The sequence below is a fragment of the Miscanthus floridulus genome, chromosome 12 (genome assembly GCF_019320115.1).
Source record: "Miscanthus floridulus cultivar M001 chromosome 12, ASM1932011v1, whole genome shotgun sequence".
In the NCBI taxonomy this organism is placed as follows: domain Eukaryota; kingdom Viridiplantae; phylum Streptophyta; class Magnoliopsida; order Poales; family Poaceae; genus Miscanthus; species Miscanthus floridulus.
In genome coordinates this window covers 50,185,097-50,207,306 of record NC_089591.1, presented here as the reverse complement: position 1 = coordinate 50,207,306, position 22,210 = coordinate 50,185,097, and the positions used below count along the sequence as shown (strand labels likewise).

Sequence of the window (22,210 nt, the reverse complement as noted above, 5' to 3'; positions counted from 1 at the left end):
TAATTTCCATATCATTGTAGAGTTGTCATCAATTACTAAAAAAGGAATATTGAAAGTCTCAATCAGATGGACTATGAGTTTCATGTGAGATGAGCAGACCTTTAGTCCACATGCTATGTTGAGCAATACATGAAGGCCATGGAGGCAGCGATGGAGGCAGCGGTGGGGCTGGGGGGGGGGGGGCTCTAGCCCCCCTACCGATCCTGGGCACGTAGAGCCCCCCTAAGCCCTCCATTCAAGTTTTATGCATATATGTATTAGGTAGGAGAGGCTAAGGTTAAGAGAAGATAAAAAAGCCTCTATTCTTTTGTTTAGCCCCTCCTAATTTTTTTTGGCTTCGTCCCAGCATGGAGGAGATATGGAAGTACATGTGTTGCGCTCAATTAGTGAAGATAAGAATGAGCTTATTGAATATGGGAATTGACGTAGTCTCATATGGCAAGATGGTGAAGATCGAAGTAAGGCTTGGTTACGAAGGACCGGTTGCAGGAGTGAAGGGCAAGCTAGAGACTCAGAACACGATGGATCGTCGAGGCAGTGAAGTTCAAGTAGAGGGCTTAGCGCTGATGGACCGAGGCAACGGTGAAGTTCAAGTAGAGGGCTTAGCGCTGATGGACCGATGCAACGGTGAAGAGCAAGCAAGGCTAAGGTTGATGGACTATGAAAGCCAAGTGAAGTTATGAAGTGGATCATATCATTACATGAAGGTCAAGTCAAGTGAAGATAATTGTTGATATCAAGTGGCTTGGTGGAGTGAAGATGAAGGAGCTTCATTACTATGGAAATGATCAATGTGGTGTTGTTGGCCACATATGTTGATGATCATTGTTCATGATGTTGATGATGAAGATGGAGGATGGACATTTGCACAGCATCACCGACATGGAAATTGAATAAAATGCGAGAGGCGAAGGTATATTTGTAAGACATTTTATTTTACTGGTCATGGGTGTGTAGAAAAATGCAAAACCGGATTTGAACAATATGGGATGACTTTGTCTGTGTATATACGAATGCAGTAACTAGAAATAGTCTACAACCTAGAATCTAGTTTTTTAATAAAATATATAAAAGAAGTTGAATAAAATATGTAATAAGCGAGTTTGAACAATATGGATAAAAAATACAACTAAGAAGATGAAAAGGTTGAAAGCTAAAATAAAGTTTGAGATGTAAAAAAAAAAGATGCAACAAAAGCTGAGAAAATTTAATCTTAGGTTTCATCTAATAAGTCATATTAAAATCCAAAGAGATTGCAATACAAAAGATGAAAATGCACATTGAGTAATTGGTAAATTTACCACAGCCCAATAGAAATTATAGGGTATCTAAATAAATGGTTATTTTATTAGGAAATGAATAGAAAGAAAGAAAATAAAGATAATCAATTTTAATTTAATGGGTCCACAAAACATTTAGTGTTTATATATAACATAAAATTCTAGGTGGTCCTAGAACATGGGGTGATGGGCTAGTAAAACCTAATACAGTTGGATATAGCAAAGGATCACAAAAACCTTGAGTGCTTTTAGCCTTTTAGATGATGAAACAAAAAAAACTGCTTGTTGTAATTAACAAAGAACAAATTAAGTTCGATTCAAATACCAAGTCTTTGTGGAATAGGAGCATGGAGCATCATATATAGCACCGACACTACATTTTGGGTAAGCTGATTTACTAAAGCTCACTCATGAGACTGCTGATCTGATATGCTGGTCAAAGAAAGAGGGCGTTAGAAGGAAAACTTGAACAGCATGTCATGCTGGTACACCCCGCCGGGCCTCACAATCTCCGACGGGAAGTTGGGGTGGTTCACGGCGTCCGGGAAGGCCTGCGTCTCCAGACACACCGCGCCGTACTGCCCGTACACCCTGCCGCCCTTGCCCTTGACGTTGTTGAGCCAGTTGCTGGTGTAGAGCTGCACCCCGGGCTGGTTGGCCCACAGCTCCAGCGCTCGACCGGACGCCGGGTCACGGAGGTACGCGACCTGCCGGAACCCAAACCCGTCGCCGTCCACCGCGTAGTTGATGTCGAATCCGGACATGCCGGCGCCGGAGACGTGCTTGATGCGCGAGCCCAGGAGCGTCGGCGCGCGCAGGTCGTACGGCGTGCCGGAGACCGGCGCGATCTCCCCCGTCGGGATCATGGACGCGTCCACGGGCGTGAACCGCGACGCGAACACCCTGATGAGGTGGCCAAGGACGTCGCCGCTGCCGTCGCCGGCCAGGTTCCAGTACGCGTGGTTCGCCAGGTTCACCGGCGTCGCCTTGTTCAGCGCCGTCGCGTTCATCCGCGCTCTCAGCTCGTACGGGCCGCAGGACAGCTCGTACGTCACGTACACGTCAAGGTCCCCCGGGAACCCTGCAAAAATAAATCAGTATAGCTGCATCGTCAGCTCGTTGCCGTATTGGTACGACTGAAACTGAACTGAAACTATCAGACTATCACCCTGTTCAGTTCGGACTTCGGACTTATTTCTTGGAGTTGCTGAACTACTAGTATATATCAGCGAGGTCAGCGTGTCACGAAGATTCACATGAAAGAAATTGGTATCAAAATTATCGTTATATTATATAGCCTCGCATTGGTTTTCACCTTGCTCCCTGTCGAAGCTGTGGTAGTATAGCGTGATGTATGGGGAGTCACCGCCGGGCACGTACTCCTTCACCGTCCAGATGACTCTGTTGAACCCTCTGTGCCCACCTTTTTGATTTACATGTGGTGTCAGCATGATCAAGCCAGTGAACCATCGGTCAAATATACATGGCGTGCATGGTAATTCACGCATGATGTTGAAAAAACTAAGGTGAATTCACAGTGCAAAATTAGTTACCGTGAAGTACGGTGGTGCCGTCTTTGTTCAGACGGATGGTTTTCCCATCGAGTACGAAGCTGCCGTTGGCGATTCTATTGGCTACTCGTCCGACCACGGTTCCAAAGGCGGAAGAAGCGTCCTGATCATATATACAGTTAAAACTTCGTGGTATAAAATCTGAAGCAAGAATGAGATTGAATAAAAAAAGGATTAATTCCGTGATATGTGTTTTTCTCTCACACCAAATCAGCCGGAACAGTGTTTTGGCTTGTTTTTTCAGCGAAGCGAACGGGGCCATAAACAACACTGCAACCGCAAACTGACAAACTAACCCAAGAGGAATACATAATGTTTTGACATCAATTCACATCTGCTGAAAACAGGAGGAAGAGGAACAAATACACTTATATACTGTTCTATGCCTATATAATTGTCAAAACAGAGATATTTACCTCATACTGTGCAAGCTTGTCATACCCAAGGACAACGTCGGCCAGGTTTCCTTCAGCAAGAAAGCATGCCTACTTGTTTACATTACGAGCCACAAAACGTTAATGGTTTCTCTGGAAGCAGTGGAACCATACCTTCAGAGTCAGGCACAATGACAGACATGAGGGTGGCTCCCCAGTTGGTGACCTTGATGGAGAAGTCGCCCTTCTTGTTCTGGAGCTTGTACACCCCAACCGTCTTCCTCGCAGCATCTGTGCCGCCGGCCAATGCTAGGCACAGCAGGAGCAAAGGAATGGCGAGCAGTGCAGCTCTAGCCATTGGTCAACACTGCTAGCAAGCACACAGGCACACAGCAATGTGCAAGTTTACAAGGGGGGAGAAGAGATGGCTGGTGGAAGGAACACGCAGATGTGTATATACACATGCAGATGACTGAACATTCTCTTCTATCGAAGTCTTGAGCCTTGAGTAAAATCAGAAGGTCAAAACTCTCCGTTCAGAAGTTGTCATCCAAATGCGTGTTTTTTGTCTAGAGATTTGAGAATTTACTGGTTCATAGTGGCTAGTCTCAAGATTAAAGCATCCGGACTTTCCAGCTTCTGTCCTCAAGAGTCAATGCAAACGGCATCTTTGGTACAGAGGTTCATATAAAACTTTTTTTTTGAAACAATAGAGGTTCATATAAAACTCAAGAGACGCATAGAACCATGCCCGTGGTACCAATAAACTAAACCCGAATGAGAAGTTGAGAACCGACACAATGCACCCCTACTTTCGACCAATGCATATATTATTCCAACATGAGCAATGAAATAGTATATAGGCTGAAATAATAATAGGTAAAAAAAGAAAGAGAAAAACGTCTTATCTTACTATTACTAAAGAACCAACGGAGGCTCTATTTTAATTTGTAGTAAACGTGCTAGGAAAAAAAAAAGATAAATCCTAAAAGATCAGACGATGATTGTTAGATAATCTTCTGCATCTCTTGTGTGAATGTGCAGCAGGTGAAGATGGCGTCCGAAAAAGGGCTCCCTGCTACTGCACTGTAGCAGTTAGGAGGGACATGGCGCCTGAACGGCTCATCTGCCGCACTGTAGCCACAGCAGGGGCAGGACGCCAAAGGCAGTCCCTGCTGTCATATCTAATAACTGTAGCAGCATGACAGCTATACTAGGACTAGATGGATAGAGTTGTATATATAGTTTGCCACTGCAACTTAAGTAAAGAGAGTTCAGATTTGCCATCTGCCTATACAGAGCTCCGGCCAACGCTGATGTCTCTGACTGTGTGTACACTCTGTTCTCCCTCCTCTTCTTCTACCTCTAGTCATAGAGTGTGGTCGGACAAGCGTCTGTCGTGCTCGGCCATGGTCAGCTAAGACTGGTGAGTGGTCGACTCACCTGAGCCGATAATCTAGTGGGCTAACAAGTGGTATCAGAGCCGTACAAGTGCCGTCGCCAGGACTAACCGCTAGCAATGACGGACGGTTCGGAGATGGGCGACAGCAGTGGCACTATTGTGGCTGCCCAGCCACGACAGGAGGTCGTTGTTCGCATGGTGTGGGAGGTCAGCGACACCAGTTGGCCGACGCTTACTCGCACCAACTATGGAGAGTGGTCGGTGACCATGAAGGTCAAGCTCAGAGCCCGGCGGCTCTGGAATGCTGTTGACAAAGGCACCGACAATGAAGAACATGACATGTCAGCATTAGAGGCTATCCTCGCTGCTGTACCGGCGGAGTACAGGGAGCCGTTGGGAGCGAAGAGCTCTGCTAAGGAGGCGTGGGTGGCTATTGCGGCGATGCGCGTCGGTTCCGACCGTGCAAAGAAGGCGATGGCCCAGCTTCTGAAGCAGGAGTACGCCAACCTCAAGTTCAAGGATGGTGAATCGGTGGAGGACTTTTCCCTCCGCCTGCAGACGCTCATCAGCAAACAGAAGAGCCATGGCGTCACCATCGACGAAGAGGAGGCAGTCTCCAAGTACCTCCACTCCGTGCCGGCAAAGTACATCCAGATCGCTCTCTCCATAGAGACGATGCTGGACTTGTCCACCCTCACCATTGAGGATGTGACAGGCCGTCTACGGGCGGTGGACGAGCGCCTGGAGCAGGCGACAGCAACAAAGGACAGCGGCAAACTGCTGCTGACAGAGGAGGAGTGGGCTGCTCGGAGGAACTCCGGGGTAGCCTCCTCCAGCCGTAGTGGTAATGGCAAGCGCCGCGGCAAGGCTTCTTTGGAGAAGAAGAAGCAGGTCAACCCCAACGCTTGCCGGCGCTACGGGAAGACGGGCCATTGGACACGAGAGTGCCCAAATCGCAAGTAGGAGAAGAAGACTGAGGCTCATCTGGCGCAAGCTGATGATGATGATGAGGCCACTATCCTGATGGTGATGTTCTGTACACTACACGACATCGAGGCCGAGGAGAAGGGAGAGGTGACGATGGTGGACGGACCTGGGAAGGGCCTACAAGCTGTCAACCTCAATGAACCGCGCGCCCAAGTCCACCTTGGATGTGTGGGCAGTGAGCAGGAGCAGTGGTGGTATCTGGACTCTGGTGCCAGCAACCACATGATGGGCTCTAAGACAGCCTTCTCTGAGCTCGACGATGATATTACCAGTACGGTGAAGTTTGGTGACGGCTCAAGGGTGCCTATCCGAGGGCGCGACACCATTATCTTCAGGTGCCAGAACGGCGAGCACCACGTGCTAACAGATGTATATTACATCCCGCAACTGCGTTCAAGCATCATCAGCACTGGCCAGCTGGATGAGCGCGGTAGCGAGGTACTGAACAAGAACAGAGTCCTCAGGATCAGGGACCGAGAGCAGCGACTTCTCATCAAGGTGAAGAGGTCCCTGAACCGGTTGTACCTGCTCGACCTAAAGGTAGAGCAGCCGGTGTGCCTGGCGGCAATGCACATCGAGGAACCATTGCTGTGGCATGCCCGGTTCAGACGTCTTAGCTTCGACGCGCTTGGTCGGCTAGAGAAGATGGTCTGAGGGCTACCCCACATCGAGCACGAAGGTGAGCTGTGTGACAACTGCCTGGTCGGGAAGCAGAGGAGGTTGTCATTCCCAAAGGCAGTCAAGTATCGCACGAAGGATGCTCTCGAGCTCGTCCACGGCGACCTCTGTGGCCCGATCACACCAGCCACAAACGGTGGTCGGCGGTATTTCCTCCTGCTCATGGATGATTATGGTCGCTACATGTGGCTGCAACTCCTGACGAGTAAGGACGAAGCGACGACGACGATCAAGAAGTTCAAGATGCGCACGGAGGCCGAGAGCAGCAAGAAGCTCCGTGTGCTGAGGACTGATCGCGGCGGCGAATTCACTTCGGTGGAGTTCACTGCGTACTCTACGGATCAGGGTGTGGTACGACACCACACCATGCCGTACTCGCCATAGCAGAATGGCGTGGTGGAGCGACGGAACCAGACGGTGGTCGGCATGGCTCGATCCATGATAAAGGCCAAAGGCATGCCGGCAAGGTTCTGGGGTGAGGCGGTGACCACGACGGTGTTCATCCTCAACCACGCTCCCACCAAGGCCCTGATAGGCAAGACATCGTTCAAAGCTTGGCATGGACGCAAGTCGAGCGTGTCCTTCCTTCGGACATTCGGCTGGATCAGCCATGTCAGGAAGACGAAGCCGATTCTCACCAAGCTAGAAGACAGGAGCACACCGATGGTATTCCTGGACTATGCGGAGGGTACCAAGCCATACTGGCTCTATGACCCATGCGGAGACAAGGTACTTGTCTCGCACGATGTCATGTTCGACGAGAAGGCGACTTGGGACTAGAACAGTCCGAGCATGGGGGAAGCTAGCGGCTTCACCAACACCTTCATCATTGAGCACTTGGTCATCCACGGTGATGGAGACGCTGGAGAAGAGGTGTTGAGCACTCTGGGAGGGGTGCCGAGCACTCCAGCGACAGAGCCGAGCACTCCTAAGAAGGTGTCGAGCAGTCTAGGAGTGGAGCCAGGAGGTCCTGTAGTGGTGTCGACCACTCTAGGACGGGTGCTGAGCACTCCCGTAGCAGAGTCGAGTAGTCTTGCAGTGGTGCCAACCACTACAAGACTATTGCCGACACTTCGAGAGGGGTGTAGACCACTCAAGGAGTGGTGACGAGCTATCCAGGAGTAGTGCCGAGCACTGCAACTAGGGTGCCGAGCACTTCGGTGGAACACGGAACTCCATCGATTCCGATCGAGTTTGTCTCACCTCTAAGTGACATCACTGAGTTCGTGGATGCCTTCCACGAAGGTGAGGAGGTGTGGTTCCACAGGCTGGATGACATCATCGGTGACATAGGGCCCTCAGGCCTGGCTAGTTGGCTGCTCAATGACCAAGAGTTGCTGCTCGTCAGTGCAGAGGAACCACCCACATTAGCGCTAGCCGAGCACGATGGAAACTGGCGACGGGCAATGCTGGAGGAGATGAAGGCGATCGAGGAAAACGAGACATGGGAGCTCATCGATCCACCTCCAGGATATCGTCCGATGAGCCAAAAGTGGGTGTACAAGATCAAGCAGGACGAGCTCGGTGCCATTGTCAAACACAAGGCGCGCCTCGTCGCCCGAGGCTTTGTCCAGCGTGAGGGCATCGACTTCGAAGAAGTCTTTGCACCAGTTACGCGCATGGAGTCTATATGTTTGCTACTAGCTTTGCCAGCAACAAAGGACTGGTGTGTCCATCACCAGGACATAAAATCGGCCTTCCTCAATAGTGAGCTGGTGGAGACAGTCTTCATCTGGCAACCTCCGGGTTTCTCCGTCAAGGGAATGGAGCACAGGGTGCTCCGACTGCGCAAAGCGCTCTACGGGCTGTGGTAGACCCCATGAGCGTGGAACACCAAGCTGGATGCTATGCTGGGCGAGCTTGGGTTCACGAGGTGTGCAACTGAGCACGCGCTCTACACGCGATGACGGGGGAAGGAGGAGCGCATCGTCGACGTGTATGTGGATGACTTGATCATCACCGGCGCATGTGCGGAGGACATCGACAGCTTCAAGCGCGAGATGGCGGCTCATTTTTGAATGAGCGATCTCGGCGCACTCTCCTACAACCTCAGCATCGAGGTGAGATAGGGGAAAGAGGAACTCATGCTCGGTCAGAACGTGTATGCCTCAAAGCTGTTGGAGCGGAACAGCATGGCTGAGTGCAAGCCATACGTGACTCCGATGGAGGAGCGGCTGAAGCTGACGAAGGCCAGCACCGCGGCGAAGGTGGATGCAACACTCTGCTAGAGCATCATCGGCGATCTGTGCTACCTAGTCCATATGAGGCCGGACATTGCGTTCGCCATGGGCTACGTCAGTCGCTTCATCGAGGATCCTCAAGAGGATCATTGGCCTGCGGTGAAGTGGCTGTTGCGCTACATCAAGGGGATAGTGGATCAAAGGATCGTCTTCCCCAAGACAGGCGGAAGCAGGCTGCAGCTCACTGTATTCGGCAATGCAGACATGACAGGGGATATCGACGGACGACGAAGCACCTCTGGCGTGCTCGTCTTCCTCGGGTCGGCTCCAATTTCATGGCTGTCGCTGAAATAGAAGGTGGTGGCGCTGTCTACGTGTGAGGCAGAGTATGTAGCGGCGGCTATAGTGGCGTGCTAAGTTGTGTGGCTGCGCCGGCTGATGGGCGAGCTGACCGGTACGGAAGCTCACCCACCAACACTGATGGTGGATAACCAGCCCGCCATTGTCCTCGCGAAGAATCTAGTTCTCCATGACTGGAGCAAGCACATCGATGTGAAGTTCCACTTCCTTAGGGACTGTGTCGATGGAGGGCAGATCTTCATTGAGTTCGTCGAAACTGGTCGGCAACTCACGGACGTCCTCACCAAGCCACTCGGCCGTCTTCAACTCATAAAGCTGAAGAAGATGATCGTTATGGAGGGGGTTCAAGGGTAGCAGAAGGATTAAGGAAAGAATTGTTAGATAATCTTTTGCATCTCTCGTGTGAATGCGCAGCAGGTGAAGGCGGCGCCGAAAAGGGCTCCCTGCTATAGCACTGTAGCAGCTGGAGGGATAGACGCCGAACGGCTCACCTGCTGCACTGTAGCCACAGCAGGGGCAGGCGTCAAAGTCAGTCCTGCTGTCATATCTAGTAACTGTAGCAGCATGACAGCTGTACTAGGACTAGATGTATATAATTATATATATAGTTTGCCACTGCAACTCAGTAAAGAGAATTCAGATTTGTCATCTCCTATACAGAGCTCCGGCCAACGCTGGTGTCTCTGTTGTGTGTGTACACTCTGTTCTCCCTCCCTTCTTCTACCTCTAGCCATAGAGTATGGTCGGACAGCGTCTGTCGTGCTCGGCCGTGGTCGGCAAGACTGGTGAGTGATCGACTCACCTGAGCTGGTGATCTAGTGGGCTAACAAGTGGTATCAGAGCCGTACAAGTGCCGTCGCCGGACTAACCGCTAGCGATGACGGACGGTTCGAAAATGGCCTGCTTATTCTAATTAACTACAAAAGACACATATATATCTATACTAGCGTGGGTGCCCACGCTTCGCGTGGGAAGGAGGTGGGGGAAAAAATGGGAAAATTTTTTATCAGGATGGCATTGTTACTTTTTCGGGAAAAAAACTTCTTATCGGGTCGGATACTGTTCATCATGATCCGTTACTGGGAAAAAAATGGTAATTTTTTTATCGGGATGGCACTGTTACTTTGGGGGGGGGGGGGGGGAGAAGCTTCTTATCGGGTCGGACACTGTTCATCGTGATCCGTTACTGTTCATAGACGGTGAACTGGGCCTGTGTGTGCCCCGGGTGAACAGTGACTCGATGGGACACCCCTCAAATTTATAGTCTTTTATAGATTTCATACTTAATACTAAGGAGCGATTCTTTCTTCCACCTCTCACTCACTCCCTCGTTCATCCATCACTCATCTTCGTCTCTCGTCGTCCCTCACTCTCACCGGTGTCAGAGGATGGATATAAATTAAGATGTGGAACAACTTCATAAATAAAAGCTCCACGACTCAATTTTATGGTGAAGACAGAGAAAAAAACAGTATAGAAAACTAGGATATAAAAGAGGAGAAGATGATGCACAAAAATCAAGGGTATAGCGGAGGCCTACCTAGTCATATTGAATCCTCCGCCACTTACTCTCACCATTCTTATTTTGAGTTTGGAGCAACAAAACTTTTGTTGATGGCATATCGCTCATGCCAGGGCTTCGCTACCCGAGCCTATTCGCGTCTCGCTGCACACGAGTGTGTGGCCTGTCTTCTATCTTTCTTAAATTCACTACAAATACAAACGATAGCCACATATTTAACTTGAGTCAATCTCCTATCAAGTCTTATATCAAATTAATTCTTTATTGCACTAGCATTTATTATAGGTCATAGAATTTATTTGATTTAAAGTTTGGCCTAATGCAATTAAATCCAACTAAAATAGCTAGGTCACTATCATTGGCACGAACACTGCATAGCAAATTGTGTGTCCAGTTTTGCAACGTGCGGGTATGTTTGCTAGTTAAGTTAAAATACAAGTCTTTGCGAAATGGAAACCGATCACGCCCGGACGTCGGACGGGGGCTAGCGTCCGGACGCTTGCGCCTGGCCGTGCCCCGCGTATGCATGCCGCTGTGCCTGCTTCACGTGGGGGCCCGCACCGCTCCGTTTCCCATGCCTACGCGCGCCCACTCGGGGCTGCGTCTCGATCTACGCCTGCACTGTTTCCTGCGCTTGCCGCTCGTGCCCCCTCCACACCCACGCGCATGCACGCAACCTAGCAGCTGCAGCAGGCGACTACGACAAATGGGTCTCTCGGCAACAAGTGCAACACTAGATCTACTTTTGTAACATCTACATAAAACACTTGCAACATACATCCGAAACAGTTGAAACACTTGCAACATACATCTGAAACACCAGGAAAACACGCATGTAACCATTGCAAAACATATACAACATCCAGATGAAACACTTGCAATATATGTGTGAAACATATGCAACATCGAGATAAATTCCTCCCCGTCGAAGCTGTGATAGTAGAGCGTGATGTAGGGGGAGTCACCGCCGGGCATGTACTCCTTCACCGTCCACATGACTCTGTTGAACCCCCTGTGTCCACCTTTGTCATTTAGGTTGGCAGCATGATCAAACTAGTGAACAATTTGCCATATATGCATCGTGAATATATTCATTCATGAGGTGGAAGAAAGTAAGATGAATTCCCAATGCAAAGTTACTAGTTACCGTGAAGTGCGGTGGTGCCGTCTTTGTTGAGACGGATAGTTTTTCCGTCAAGAACGAAGCTGCCATTGGCGATTACATTTGTTACTCGTCCGAACACAGTTCCAAGGCCGGAAGAAGCGTGCTGATTAATCCATGGTAAACTTAGTGAATCCGAGTCAAGAATGAGATTCGGGTTAGCCAAAAACAAATATAAACTAGGGCTAGTTTGCATTGGAAGGGTTTTTTTTCTCATTTCTGGGTTTAGAGTTGATCTTGATGAAATGAAAGAACCAAGTCCAAAAGAGTTAAAACCACTCTCCTAGTTAAACGCTTGTTTGGCTGCACTCCAATCCACCCAAATCCATATAGGTTGGAAGGAATTGAGATGAAAAATTAGTGATGTGATCGACAATCCTCTACACATCTCTAACTACCTGGAATTAGTCCCAGTCTACACCTGCTACATGAGAGGTGTCCCCCAATGTCATGGACTAGCCATAAGGAGACCGATACAACCCATACACCCACGACAATAGATTCAAGGCCTAGAGCCACCGCCGGCCATAAATGTTGGCATCAACATCCCTACACTGACACAATACCAACTGAGGCATCACCAACAATATGCTTGCGTCGAGGACGAGCATGCACGAGTTCCTGGTGTTGGGGCATTTGCTAACTGGGCCAATATTTAACATTTAATATTCATGTGATTAGTGTGTTCATCTGATTAGACTAGTGGATCTCATGGGTTAAACATGTTCATAATCTAACATCTTACACTACTCGGAGAAGTTAAGAGTAAGAGCCAATGAAGCTACTATTCCTAACATCATTGGCTTTCTGTTCATTTCAAGAGAAAAAAGCGCTTCCTACTATTGTATATAAGATCGATTCCCTAAAAGTCAGAGCCAATTTGGTACAACTCTTTGACCAACTTCAATTCTGTCTTCTCTGTGGTTCCACGTGAAAGCCTTGCCAAACGCAAACTCAAGAAATTACTTAGCAAGCGAAGATCCATAGAAAAGGATTTCTACTACATGGGCAAAGGTGCCTAAACGTGCCCTCTCCGGCTCCTCTGCCTCCTAAGTCCTAGGCTAAAGTTGGGTGCCAGCTCCGGTTGCCAAATGAGGCGACAAGAAGAAGCCATCTCAAATGGGACATTGGACTTCTTCTATGTTGCACCAGCTTACTAGTACATTTTGTTGGATCTCGATGTAATCATCTTTAAGGCCTATCATTCTATAGTCTTTCTGAACAAATAGTACTTATTGTCTAACAGATTGCACATATCACAGTGGCACAACACTGCAACCATAAACTCACCCAGGAGGAATACGCATGTAATGTTTTGGTATTAATTTCTGTTGAAAACAGAGGAACACATATCTACTGCTCACAGATATTTGTGAGCTTACCACATAATTTTGCAGGAGTGTCATACCCAAGGACGACGTCGGCCAGGTTTCCTACGGAAAGAAAGTATGCCCAACTTGTTTACGTTACGAGCGTTGTATATTACCACAAAACGGTAATGGTTTCTTCTTCTTTTTACAACACGGTAATGGTTTCTTTGGAAGCGGTGGAACCATACCTTTAGAGTCAGATATAATGACAGACATCAGGGTGGCTCCCCAGTTGGTAACCACGATGGAGAAGCCCCCCTTCTTGTTCTGAAGCTTGTACGCCCCATCCGTCTGGCCTCGCTTCATCTGTGCCGCCGGCCAATGCAAGGCACAACAGAAACGAAGAAATGGGCAGCAGTGTCGGGGTGTGGGGTGTGGAGAAGATATGGCTGCTCCAACGAGCAGGCAGATATGTATACATGCAGATGACTAGTCACTCTCTTCTATCCAAAGTTTGAGCCTTAAGTAAAATCAGAAGGTCAAAACTCTCAGTTCACAGGCTGTTGTCCTATTGATTCTCTCTCTGTCTTCTCTAGAGATTTGAGAATTACTGGTAGTTTACGACGCTAGTCTTTAGATTAGCTATTTAATCATTCCAATTTCCAGCTTCTCTCCTCAGCATTCAATGCATATGGCATCTTTGGAGCCAGAGAATCGATATAGAACTCGACGCATGGAAACCATGCTCGTGGTACCAATAAACTAGCCGAAATGCTGGGTCAGGCCGTTCGATGGACGCTCCACCCACCCTCTGCGTCATCACTATCGCACACCGCCCGCCCTTCTGCGCCGCCGCCGCCCATGCCGCCCCCACCCCACCCTCTGTGCGCTGCCGCCCAGCTCCTCACCGCCAGCGAGCACATCGGTGACCTCCACGCGCTGTCGGCGAGCCTCCATTCACCAAAGCAGCAAGGAGTGTTGCGTTGAAAACGCATGTTGTAAATGTATGTGTGTTTCAGGTGTTTCAGTCTTCCAAAGGTATGTTGCAAATGTTTTATATCGATGTTGCAAAAGTACATCGGGGTGTTGCAAAAGTTGCAATGGGTGTCCTATGTTACAAGTATATGTTCTAAATGTTTCATTCCTATCAGACGTATGTTGCAAGTGTTTCATTAGGATGTGGCAGAAGTAGATTTGAATGTTGCATTTACATGAATGTTGTAATCGTATGTTTCAAGTATTTCAGGTATTTCATACATATGTTGCAGGTGTTTAATGATACGTTGCATATGTTTGCAATGGCTTTCTAGTGTTTTTCATATGTTTTGCAAGTGTTTCAGTTGTTTCGGATGTATGTTGCAAGTGTTTCATCTAGATGTTGCAAAAGTAGATCTGATGTTGCACATGTTGCAATTGGACCCACCTACCGCAGCAACCTGCTACAACTGCTGGGGCGCCGCCGAGTGGCGCAGACAAGCGCGTGATAAACCGAGCGCAGGCGTGGAGGCCCACGCGGTGGGGCGTGCGAAATACAGATGGCGTGGGCTCCATTTCTCTTGTGCGTGAGGCAGCGTCCGATGCTAGCGCTCTGGATCGAACGTCCGGGCACTACATGTCAAAATTGGCAAGCAAGGATCAAGAGGTAGTGCTAATAGTCCACATTTTTAACGGTACAGATCTATTAGCGTCTTAGTAAGAATTACTCAATCCTTTCCAATGGCTTACATAGCTTTTATTACGTAGATATAATGTATATCTGGATGCGTAGCAAAAACCTAGAAAATCCATAACAATTTCTAATTTGAAATGGAGGAGTACTTTGTTAGTTGCTGCTACAAATTAACATGCTACAACTAAAAGATTCAAACAGGGCCCAATAAACCTGAAAAAGAACCGATAGCATGGACCTCTACTTTCGATTTCATATATCATTCCAACCTCCGATCCAAGAGTCCGTCTAAAAATAGATGCTAAATTCCTTGATTTAGCTAGTCTGTAAAATAGAAAACACCATAAAAAATAAAGTCGGACAACAGCCTAGCCAATTTTTTCTTTATCCATGTTTAAAACTGCCACGTCATCACGTTTAGTTAAAGATTGGATCACTGGTCCATCCTTTATTCGTCCGCCGCCGGCATGCTCGCACCATCTCACGTAGAGATCCAATCGGTGGTGGGCATTGCAGGCTGGCCGCTCAGTGCACCAGGCCGCTCGGCCCCTAGAGGCACACAGCCTGGCTACTGGAACCTTTTTTTTTAATCTTTTTATTCAATATTTTAATAATAATCGCTCCTATTTATTTTATTGCAGATCTAACCCTTTTAGTCGCGCGACCAAATAATGTTGTCGCGCCACATGCAATGACGCGGTAACATCCGCCATGTTAAACCGTGTTTCCAACGTGGAAAACGTTGTCACTTGTTCCGTCGCGCCACCGGGAGTGGCGTAACAAGACAAAATATTTGAAAAATCATAACTCTTTGATACGACGTCGAATGAAGATTAAATTTATATGAAAATTGTAGCTCTCGATGACATCTACAACTTGTAGTTTTGAGTTTTTTCATTTGAGGACGTTAAGATGCTAAAAAAATAATATAAAATTTTAGGAGCATAATAACCGCATACTAGTACTTGTCGTATTAGAAAAATAATATCGTTTCTGTATGAATGAAGATACTTTTTACATGAAAGTTGTAGCTCTCAATGAGATTTACAACTTCGTAGTTTTGAGTTTTAACATTTGGAGTAGTCAAGGTGCTCAAAAAAATAATATAAAATTTCAGGAATATAATAACCACGTACCAGTACTTATCGTATTAAAAAAATAATATTATTTCTTTATGTTGTCAAATGAAGATACTTTTTACATGAAAATTGTAGCTCTCAATAAGATCTACAACTTTATAGTTTTGAGTTTTAACATTTAGAGTCGTTAAGATGCTTAAAAAATAATATAAAATTTCAGTAGCACAATAATCGTGTACTATCGCTTGTCGCATTAGAAAAATAATATCGTTTTTGTATCGTGTAAAAATAATAACTTTTTATATTAAAATTAGAGCTCCCAACGAGATATACAACTTTTATTTAAAAAGTAGTTTTATATGATATCAAATAAAAAATATATGATTTTTCTAAAAAAATAAGTTTTGATACACGATTAATATGCAGCTAAAACTTTATATTAGTTATTAGAATATGTTAACGACCTCAAATATGAAAAGTTAAAATTATAAACTTGTAGAGCTCATTAAAGGCTACAACTTTGATACCATACAAAAAAATATCATTTTTTAAATGCGGCGAGCGCTGGTACGCGATTATTATGGTGCTAAAATTTTATATTATTTATTGAGCATTTTAATATCCTCAAACGAAAAAATTTAAAACTAGAAAGTTATAGATCTCGTTGAGATCTATAATTTTATACAAAAATCATCTTCATCCGACGTCGTATTGAAAAGTTATGATTTTTTAAAAATTTAGTCTCGTCAACGCTATTCCCGGTGGCGCGATAAGACAATACTGCCACGCCATGGCGCGACAAGCTTTTCCAGGTTTGAAACGCCATCCAACATATTAGATGTTGCCGCGCCACATGCGTTGGCGCGACAGCGTTGACTGGTGCGACCAAAGGTCAAATCTGAAAGTATTTCTTGGAACTATTATTATTAAAATATTGATTAAAAAATAAAAGTTCTCCACCGCTCGATGCAGAAGCGGTGTCCAGCGACAGCGGACACAGATTCGGTGCCTTAGCTTCTTCAAGGCACCACGTACCTTAGCTCCTCATCTCGACCATACAGCATGCATCCAAGGCTAAGAAAGGCTGCAAAGCTTCTTTCTCACAAGTAGTCAAGCAGCAGCAGCAGCACAATGTTCACAGATACAAATTTGTTTAACAAAGAAAGGGGGAGTTTACTCCAAAATTATATATTTTTTGCTGCTGCTAATACTACTCCAGTATACTTGCACAACCATTAGAGCTTCTCCAGGAGTTTCATATAGTTTACTTGCTAAACTAATAGATCTAGCAAATTAATAGAAAAAATAACAACTTTAAATTTTTCCCTTCTCCAACAGTCTCTTGTAATAGTATCCTAAACGATTTTACATTGGGAACCTCTTGTAATAGTTTTTTAAATGATTTTACATTAGGAACCCTGAACACCATTTTTAACCAACCAAACCTTTTTAATACTTCCTTTGTGTCTTACCGCTTTCTCGTCTGAAATCCTTTATTTTCTTAATTTACTCATACGTCCAATTTACTTTGGTCTTATGAGAAAAACAAGCTCAAGAAACACCGAACGGGGAGCAGATACAAAGTTCCTCTCGACCATAGAAATTTAGTGAAAATTTTCTATTTTAGACCTTTTTACAAACTATTTCTACAAATTGGGAACCCTCAAACATAATAGATGACATTATGAATCTAAATCAAGCTCGTCTCACGTCAATATTTAATTTTCTTTGAAATTCACAAAATATTAAACGCTTAAAGGACAAACATGCATGTGGCACTAGTCGCTTTCATAAGTTCTTTAGCTAGGCGTGAATATGGCAACGCCGAGCTAGCCAACATCAGCGGTAAAGAACTCCACGCCGAGCTTTGCCACGTTTGCCACGCTGGCAGCGACGTGGCATGGTCAGTGTTAGATCAAGGAATGTCGAGTCGCATACCTTGGCGTGGTGCCTGTGTCCCGCTAAGCTTTCGGTCTATTTCCGTAAATACTTATGCCAGGGGTCTATTTATAGAAATAATCTATAAAAGGACTAAAATAGAAAAATTGCACAAGAAATCTACAAGTTGAAGATATTTAGCAACTTTTTATTTTTACTAGTATAATACCCGTGCTAACGCAACGAATTTATATTGGAGACGCACATGAAAACAACCAAACAATAATATTTTTTCCATAGTTTATATATGACCATGTATATAATCCGAAAAACACTTATCTCGTCTCAACCATTTAATTTACGATTTGCTAGTTGATTGTCATGCGTTGCTACGGACATATAAATTCCATCACATAACGTCACACAAGAGCAGAAAACAATAAACGCAATAAAAAAGCATGAAAATAAATAGTAACATGTTTTCAAAATGAATCAGTGGAGTCACCAATAATCTTTTTTGCTTGACAAACATAATAATTTGATACATGATGAGTTAAAGTCTCAACAGTAGCTAGCAAAAGGTCGGGCTTCTTCAAAAAAACTTGTAAATTTTTGATATCCAGTACCAAGTAAATCCAATCCATAAATTAGTACTGCTCAGTGCGTACCAGTGTTTTCTTCTTTCTTGCCTGGTACCCATGCTGCTTTCTATCCGTTCTTCTCTTTGCTCAATGCTTTCTTCGGCCCTTTTCCTTTGCTGTGATATAGAATGCGTGCCACAATTTCACAAAACAATTCCAGAAAAAACTACACGTATTAATGAGAAAAACATCAACATATATCTAAACAATTTGTCTCCAAGCCTCCAATACTGGCAATACATCACAAGCACGAATAGTGAAAGTTCACCATTCAACTGCTAAAGAAATAGGTACCTCTCTAAGTTAGTTTTCCAACCTTGCTTTGTGCCCTTTTAGACCATCTGAGCATCAAGCAAGTCACACTACACATAGAAGGAGAACAAAAACTCACACCCTGGCTATGGTTCTGGCCGATGGTCTTGATCTCAGATTTTTTTCACATTTTAGATTCTTGTGGCCATTTTTGTCCCAGTCAACCCAGCTCCAGCAGCTGATTTCAAAAGATGATGATTTAGTCGCTATGAACTCATGGCCAGAGACTTTTAGTGCCAGTTCATAGATGCATAAATAAAAATCAGTAATATGTTTCCTATTTCTTCACTTAATCCCAAATTCAACCAGTTCACTACTATTATTACTAATATAAGATGACGATGACGACTCACCAACAATCGGTAAGTGAAACAAAATATAGGGATAAGAATCAAGAAAAAAATAATGTGAAATGAAGAAAGCGTCACCAGAGTAGTAATAGTCAGGCAACATTTTGTTAGGCTCACCTCTAAACTGCACAGCGAGAGATCCGGTAGTGGCGGGGGCTGTGGCCAAATTTCAAAAATTAGGAAACCCTAGATGAAGAACAAATTTGAGAAAACATCGAATTTGTGGTGTTGTCCATACCTCAACGTTTCCAGAAACGTGGACTGGGAGGGAGAGGCAAAGGAGGATGGCCTGGTGCCCGGCGGCCTTGCCTGGTGGTCGCCCCGGCTGGCTGGCCCGACCGGCCGCCGCGAGCTGGCCCTGCCGTAGCTAGCACACACGTCGGGTCACGTGCGGACACCCGCAGCCAGCACCACGCCTTCCGCAGCATCACCGCCATTCTCACTTGATGGCCATTTGTATCCCACAAAACAGTATTCACGTATATACATACTAAAACTGAAATATATGCATACTAAAACAACCAAATTACATTGTAGAAAAAAGGCACTATAATTGTTTCAGGTAAGAAAAAACATTATACATGTCAATTTTCTAGGAGTATTACGGCTGCGGCTAGATTAGTTCATTAGAACTTAGAGATTGTATTAACCAACGATAGAGAATGTTCAGTCATCTATAATTAAACAAATCTTCACAGGCCACACCATTCTACACGCCTCTGAGCAGATGTAGCTCCTGGATCTTCACCATAGGGATGCTACTGAAAAAGGAGGAAAAAAACTAAAATTCTAAACCACAAGGAGAACCCAATGTAAATCAGTATGAGTCGAGATCTTAAATGAGTACATGATAAATGAGCACATGAGCTGGACCAGCTAATAAAGGAAGCTTGATTGATAGAGACAAAAGGCAAGAATCCGCTATAGGAAATATTCAGAAGTGGACATTTTAAGGAACAGCTCGCGGGCGTCTCGAATCCCTTTTGGGGGTGGTCAGGGAAACAAGCAGGCTTTGGGAATGCAAGATGAATCAACAGAGAGGGTGAGCAATATTTAGAGCCAAGTCGAAGATTCTAATGATCCAAGCATTTAATTTGCAAAGACTGGAATTTTGGGCAAAAACAAGTCGATGTTCCTCTCCGCGTACCTGAGATTTGCCGAGCAGGAGGAATCGAGTCCAGGTTCTTGAGCTCATCCCTGCATGCTCGAGGTGCCGAGGAGAAGTTAATGCTCGATTGAGGATCGGCACAAACGAAATTGGGACTTGGCTGGCGTTTACTTACCTGCCAGTGTCAGGACCGTGGTGCCCTGTCCCTCGAGCTGCAACTCCGCACAGACCTTCTTGACCATGGCACTGGGCTTCTCCAATGGTGAGATTTTTCTAGGGGCGGCCGCAGAGGAGGAAGAGTAGGCAAGCAAGCCTGCGACTGGCCGAAGTGCATCCATCCAGCCCAGCAGCGCTGAGCCCGCGCGACACGGCGGCGCCCGCGACTCTGTTGCCCGGTCTGGCAGCCGACGGCCCCGGCGCTCGGGCCTGTCCATGGATTGTTTGTCCACGCCGCGACCGGACCTGCCACCGCCGGATTCAGAGGCCTGCTCCCTGTTGCCCGAAACCCTAACCCTAGCCGCCGCCGGCGGCGGCGGAGGAGCTGATGCCGCTGAAGCGTTCATGGCCACCGGATTCAGATGCTGGGTCGTGGGGATTCGGGCGAGAGAAGGGAGGAACTCCGCCCATGGCGGCGTGGTGCCCGGCGTCCGGCACTTGCGGCCTCACGCTCGGTGCCTAGTAGCCAGCAACCTGCGCGGCTGCGCCCCTGCCGTTTGCCGGCTAGAGTGGCCACGCATCCGCAGGGCGGGTGAGCCTTGGAGGCTGTAGGCGGCCCTCCGCACGCGCCGGCGGAGCCTCGGAGGCTGCAGGCGTCGCTGGGGCGGGGGCACGATCTCGCGTCGGGGTGCCGTGGTCTCGCGTCGCTGAGGCGGGGGCGCAGGCGGTCACTGGGGCAAGGCACATCCAAAGAAGCAGGACCCTCGGATGTGGTTAAGTAAGGAGAGAGAATTAGTGAGAGTTAATCCAGTGCGTACATTTTTAATGTGATCTTTATCTTTGTGCATTTCGTGGGGTGGATGTAGTTTAGCTTGTGACTGTAGATGTGGGATTTGTTTGATGGCTGTAGGATAATTTGAAGTGGTGTATTATAGGGGTAGAGATAGAGATAGAAAAGAGATGTGGATGGGCACCTTTTTTTCTTTTTCTTTTTTTTTTTTGCTAAAAAACGGGAGTTATTTTACAAAACTTCTAGACATGCTCTTATTTTTCTTTTTGCTACTTTTTTGCTGAGGGGCGGGCGGTGCAGCGGTTCCCGGCACGAGAGAATTGACGCCGTGGAGATTTCCCGCCTGACGAAAAAGGGAACCTGGTCACTTGTGTCTAGGCAGCCGTTGGATCGCAACTCTGGGGGGCAGAGAGGCAGCTAAGGTATGTGGTGCCTTGAAGAAGCTACGGAACTGAATCTGTGTCCGCGACAGTCGGCCTCGGCCAACCGGTCAAAATAGGTGCATGCATCCATACTTCATCTGTCAGAGAATGCCGGATTACCCAGCAGGGAAAAATAGGATACGAGATAGAGAGCCTGTTGGACTGTTTTTTTTTTTTTTTTTTGCCATAATTGCTAAAACGGGATTTACGGAGGGATTTAGCTAAGCTGTAGGAGTTGCTCTCACGTAAGCTAAAACCGATAGTACAAATTAGAATTCTACACATATGAGTACTCTGAGAGAATAAACTGACCGACCTTTGCGATCGACGAAGAAAATAGTAGCATTGTGTCAAGTTGACAATTTGAACATGAATAAACAAGTTCCCGGATGTACCTAACTAAGCTATGGTAAGTTCCAAATACTCAGCAAACCTATTTTTGTTTTAGGTTATTACTTTTAGGTGTCAATGGAATGGATCACATCCGTAAACTACAGAAATTGCATAGATTTTCAGTAGCATGATCTGTGTACAGTGTACTACTTCATTCGCAGAAAAATATATAGGAGTGTTTTCTAGTTCCATGTTTGGTTAGGAAGTTAATGAGAATCCTGCCAACATGTCCAGGTCGCCCGGGAATCCTGCCAAAACATGCAAACACGTTCCAAAAGTCAGATCGTCCGCACAACTGAACAGAAGCTAACCAAAAATCCAAAACTATTCTCGCAAAAAAAAAAACTATGGATGATACCGCAAGGTTGTGATTTGTTTAAGAGAAGAAGCAGGGGTGTAAGGTGGTTATCTACAAGCTCGTAAATTAACTTAATTTTTACGTAACCCTACAAGGGTCTCAACGCCGTTCAAACGGCCTTCGCTGAAGCCCCTATGCCCACCTGATTAACAACGACAGCGAGATTAAACTAGCTATCCGATGGGATGGATGACAGCGCGTCGCGATCCATGCAGTCATTAGTGACAC

At 46.4% G+C, this 22,210-nt stretch overlaps 1 protein-coding gene across 1 annotated transcript; it reads right to left on the bottom strand.

Annotated features, from left to right (window-relative positions):
• Positions 1-1,651: 1,651 nt before the first annotated feature.
• Positions 1,652-3,583, bottom strand: LOC136498312 (uncharacterized). Its single transcript, XM_066494253.1, has 5 exons — positions 3,400-3,583; positions 3,268-3,317; positions 2,834-2,954; positions 2,596-2,703; positions 1,652-2,361 (listed from the first exon to the last, which is right to left on the bottom strand). The coding sequence occupies exons 1-5, from the start codon at positions 3,581-3,583 to the stop codon at positions 1,733-1,735; spliced, it is 1,092 nt and encodes a 363-aa protein (XP_066350350.1). The 3' UTR covers positions 1,652-1,732.
• Positions 3,584-22,210: the final 18,627 nt, after the last annotated feature.

What these genes read in the sequence shown, in the direction of transcription:
- LOC136498312 (XM_066494253.1), bottom strand. Translation starts at nt 3,583, where the DNA reads ATGGCTAGAGCTGCACTGCTCGCCATTCCTTTGCTCCTGCTGTGCCTA. An exon ending in CGGCACCACCGTACTTCACG is followed by an intron (nt 2,704 to 2,833) that starts GTAACTAATTTT and finishes TAAATCAAAAAG; the next exon opens with GTGGGCACAGAGGGTTCAAC. An exon ending in CAGCTTCGACAGGGAGCAAG is followed by an intron (nt 2,362 to 2,595) that starts GTGAAAACCAAT and finishes TTATTTTTGCAG; the next exon opens with GGTTCCCGGGGGACCTTGAC.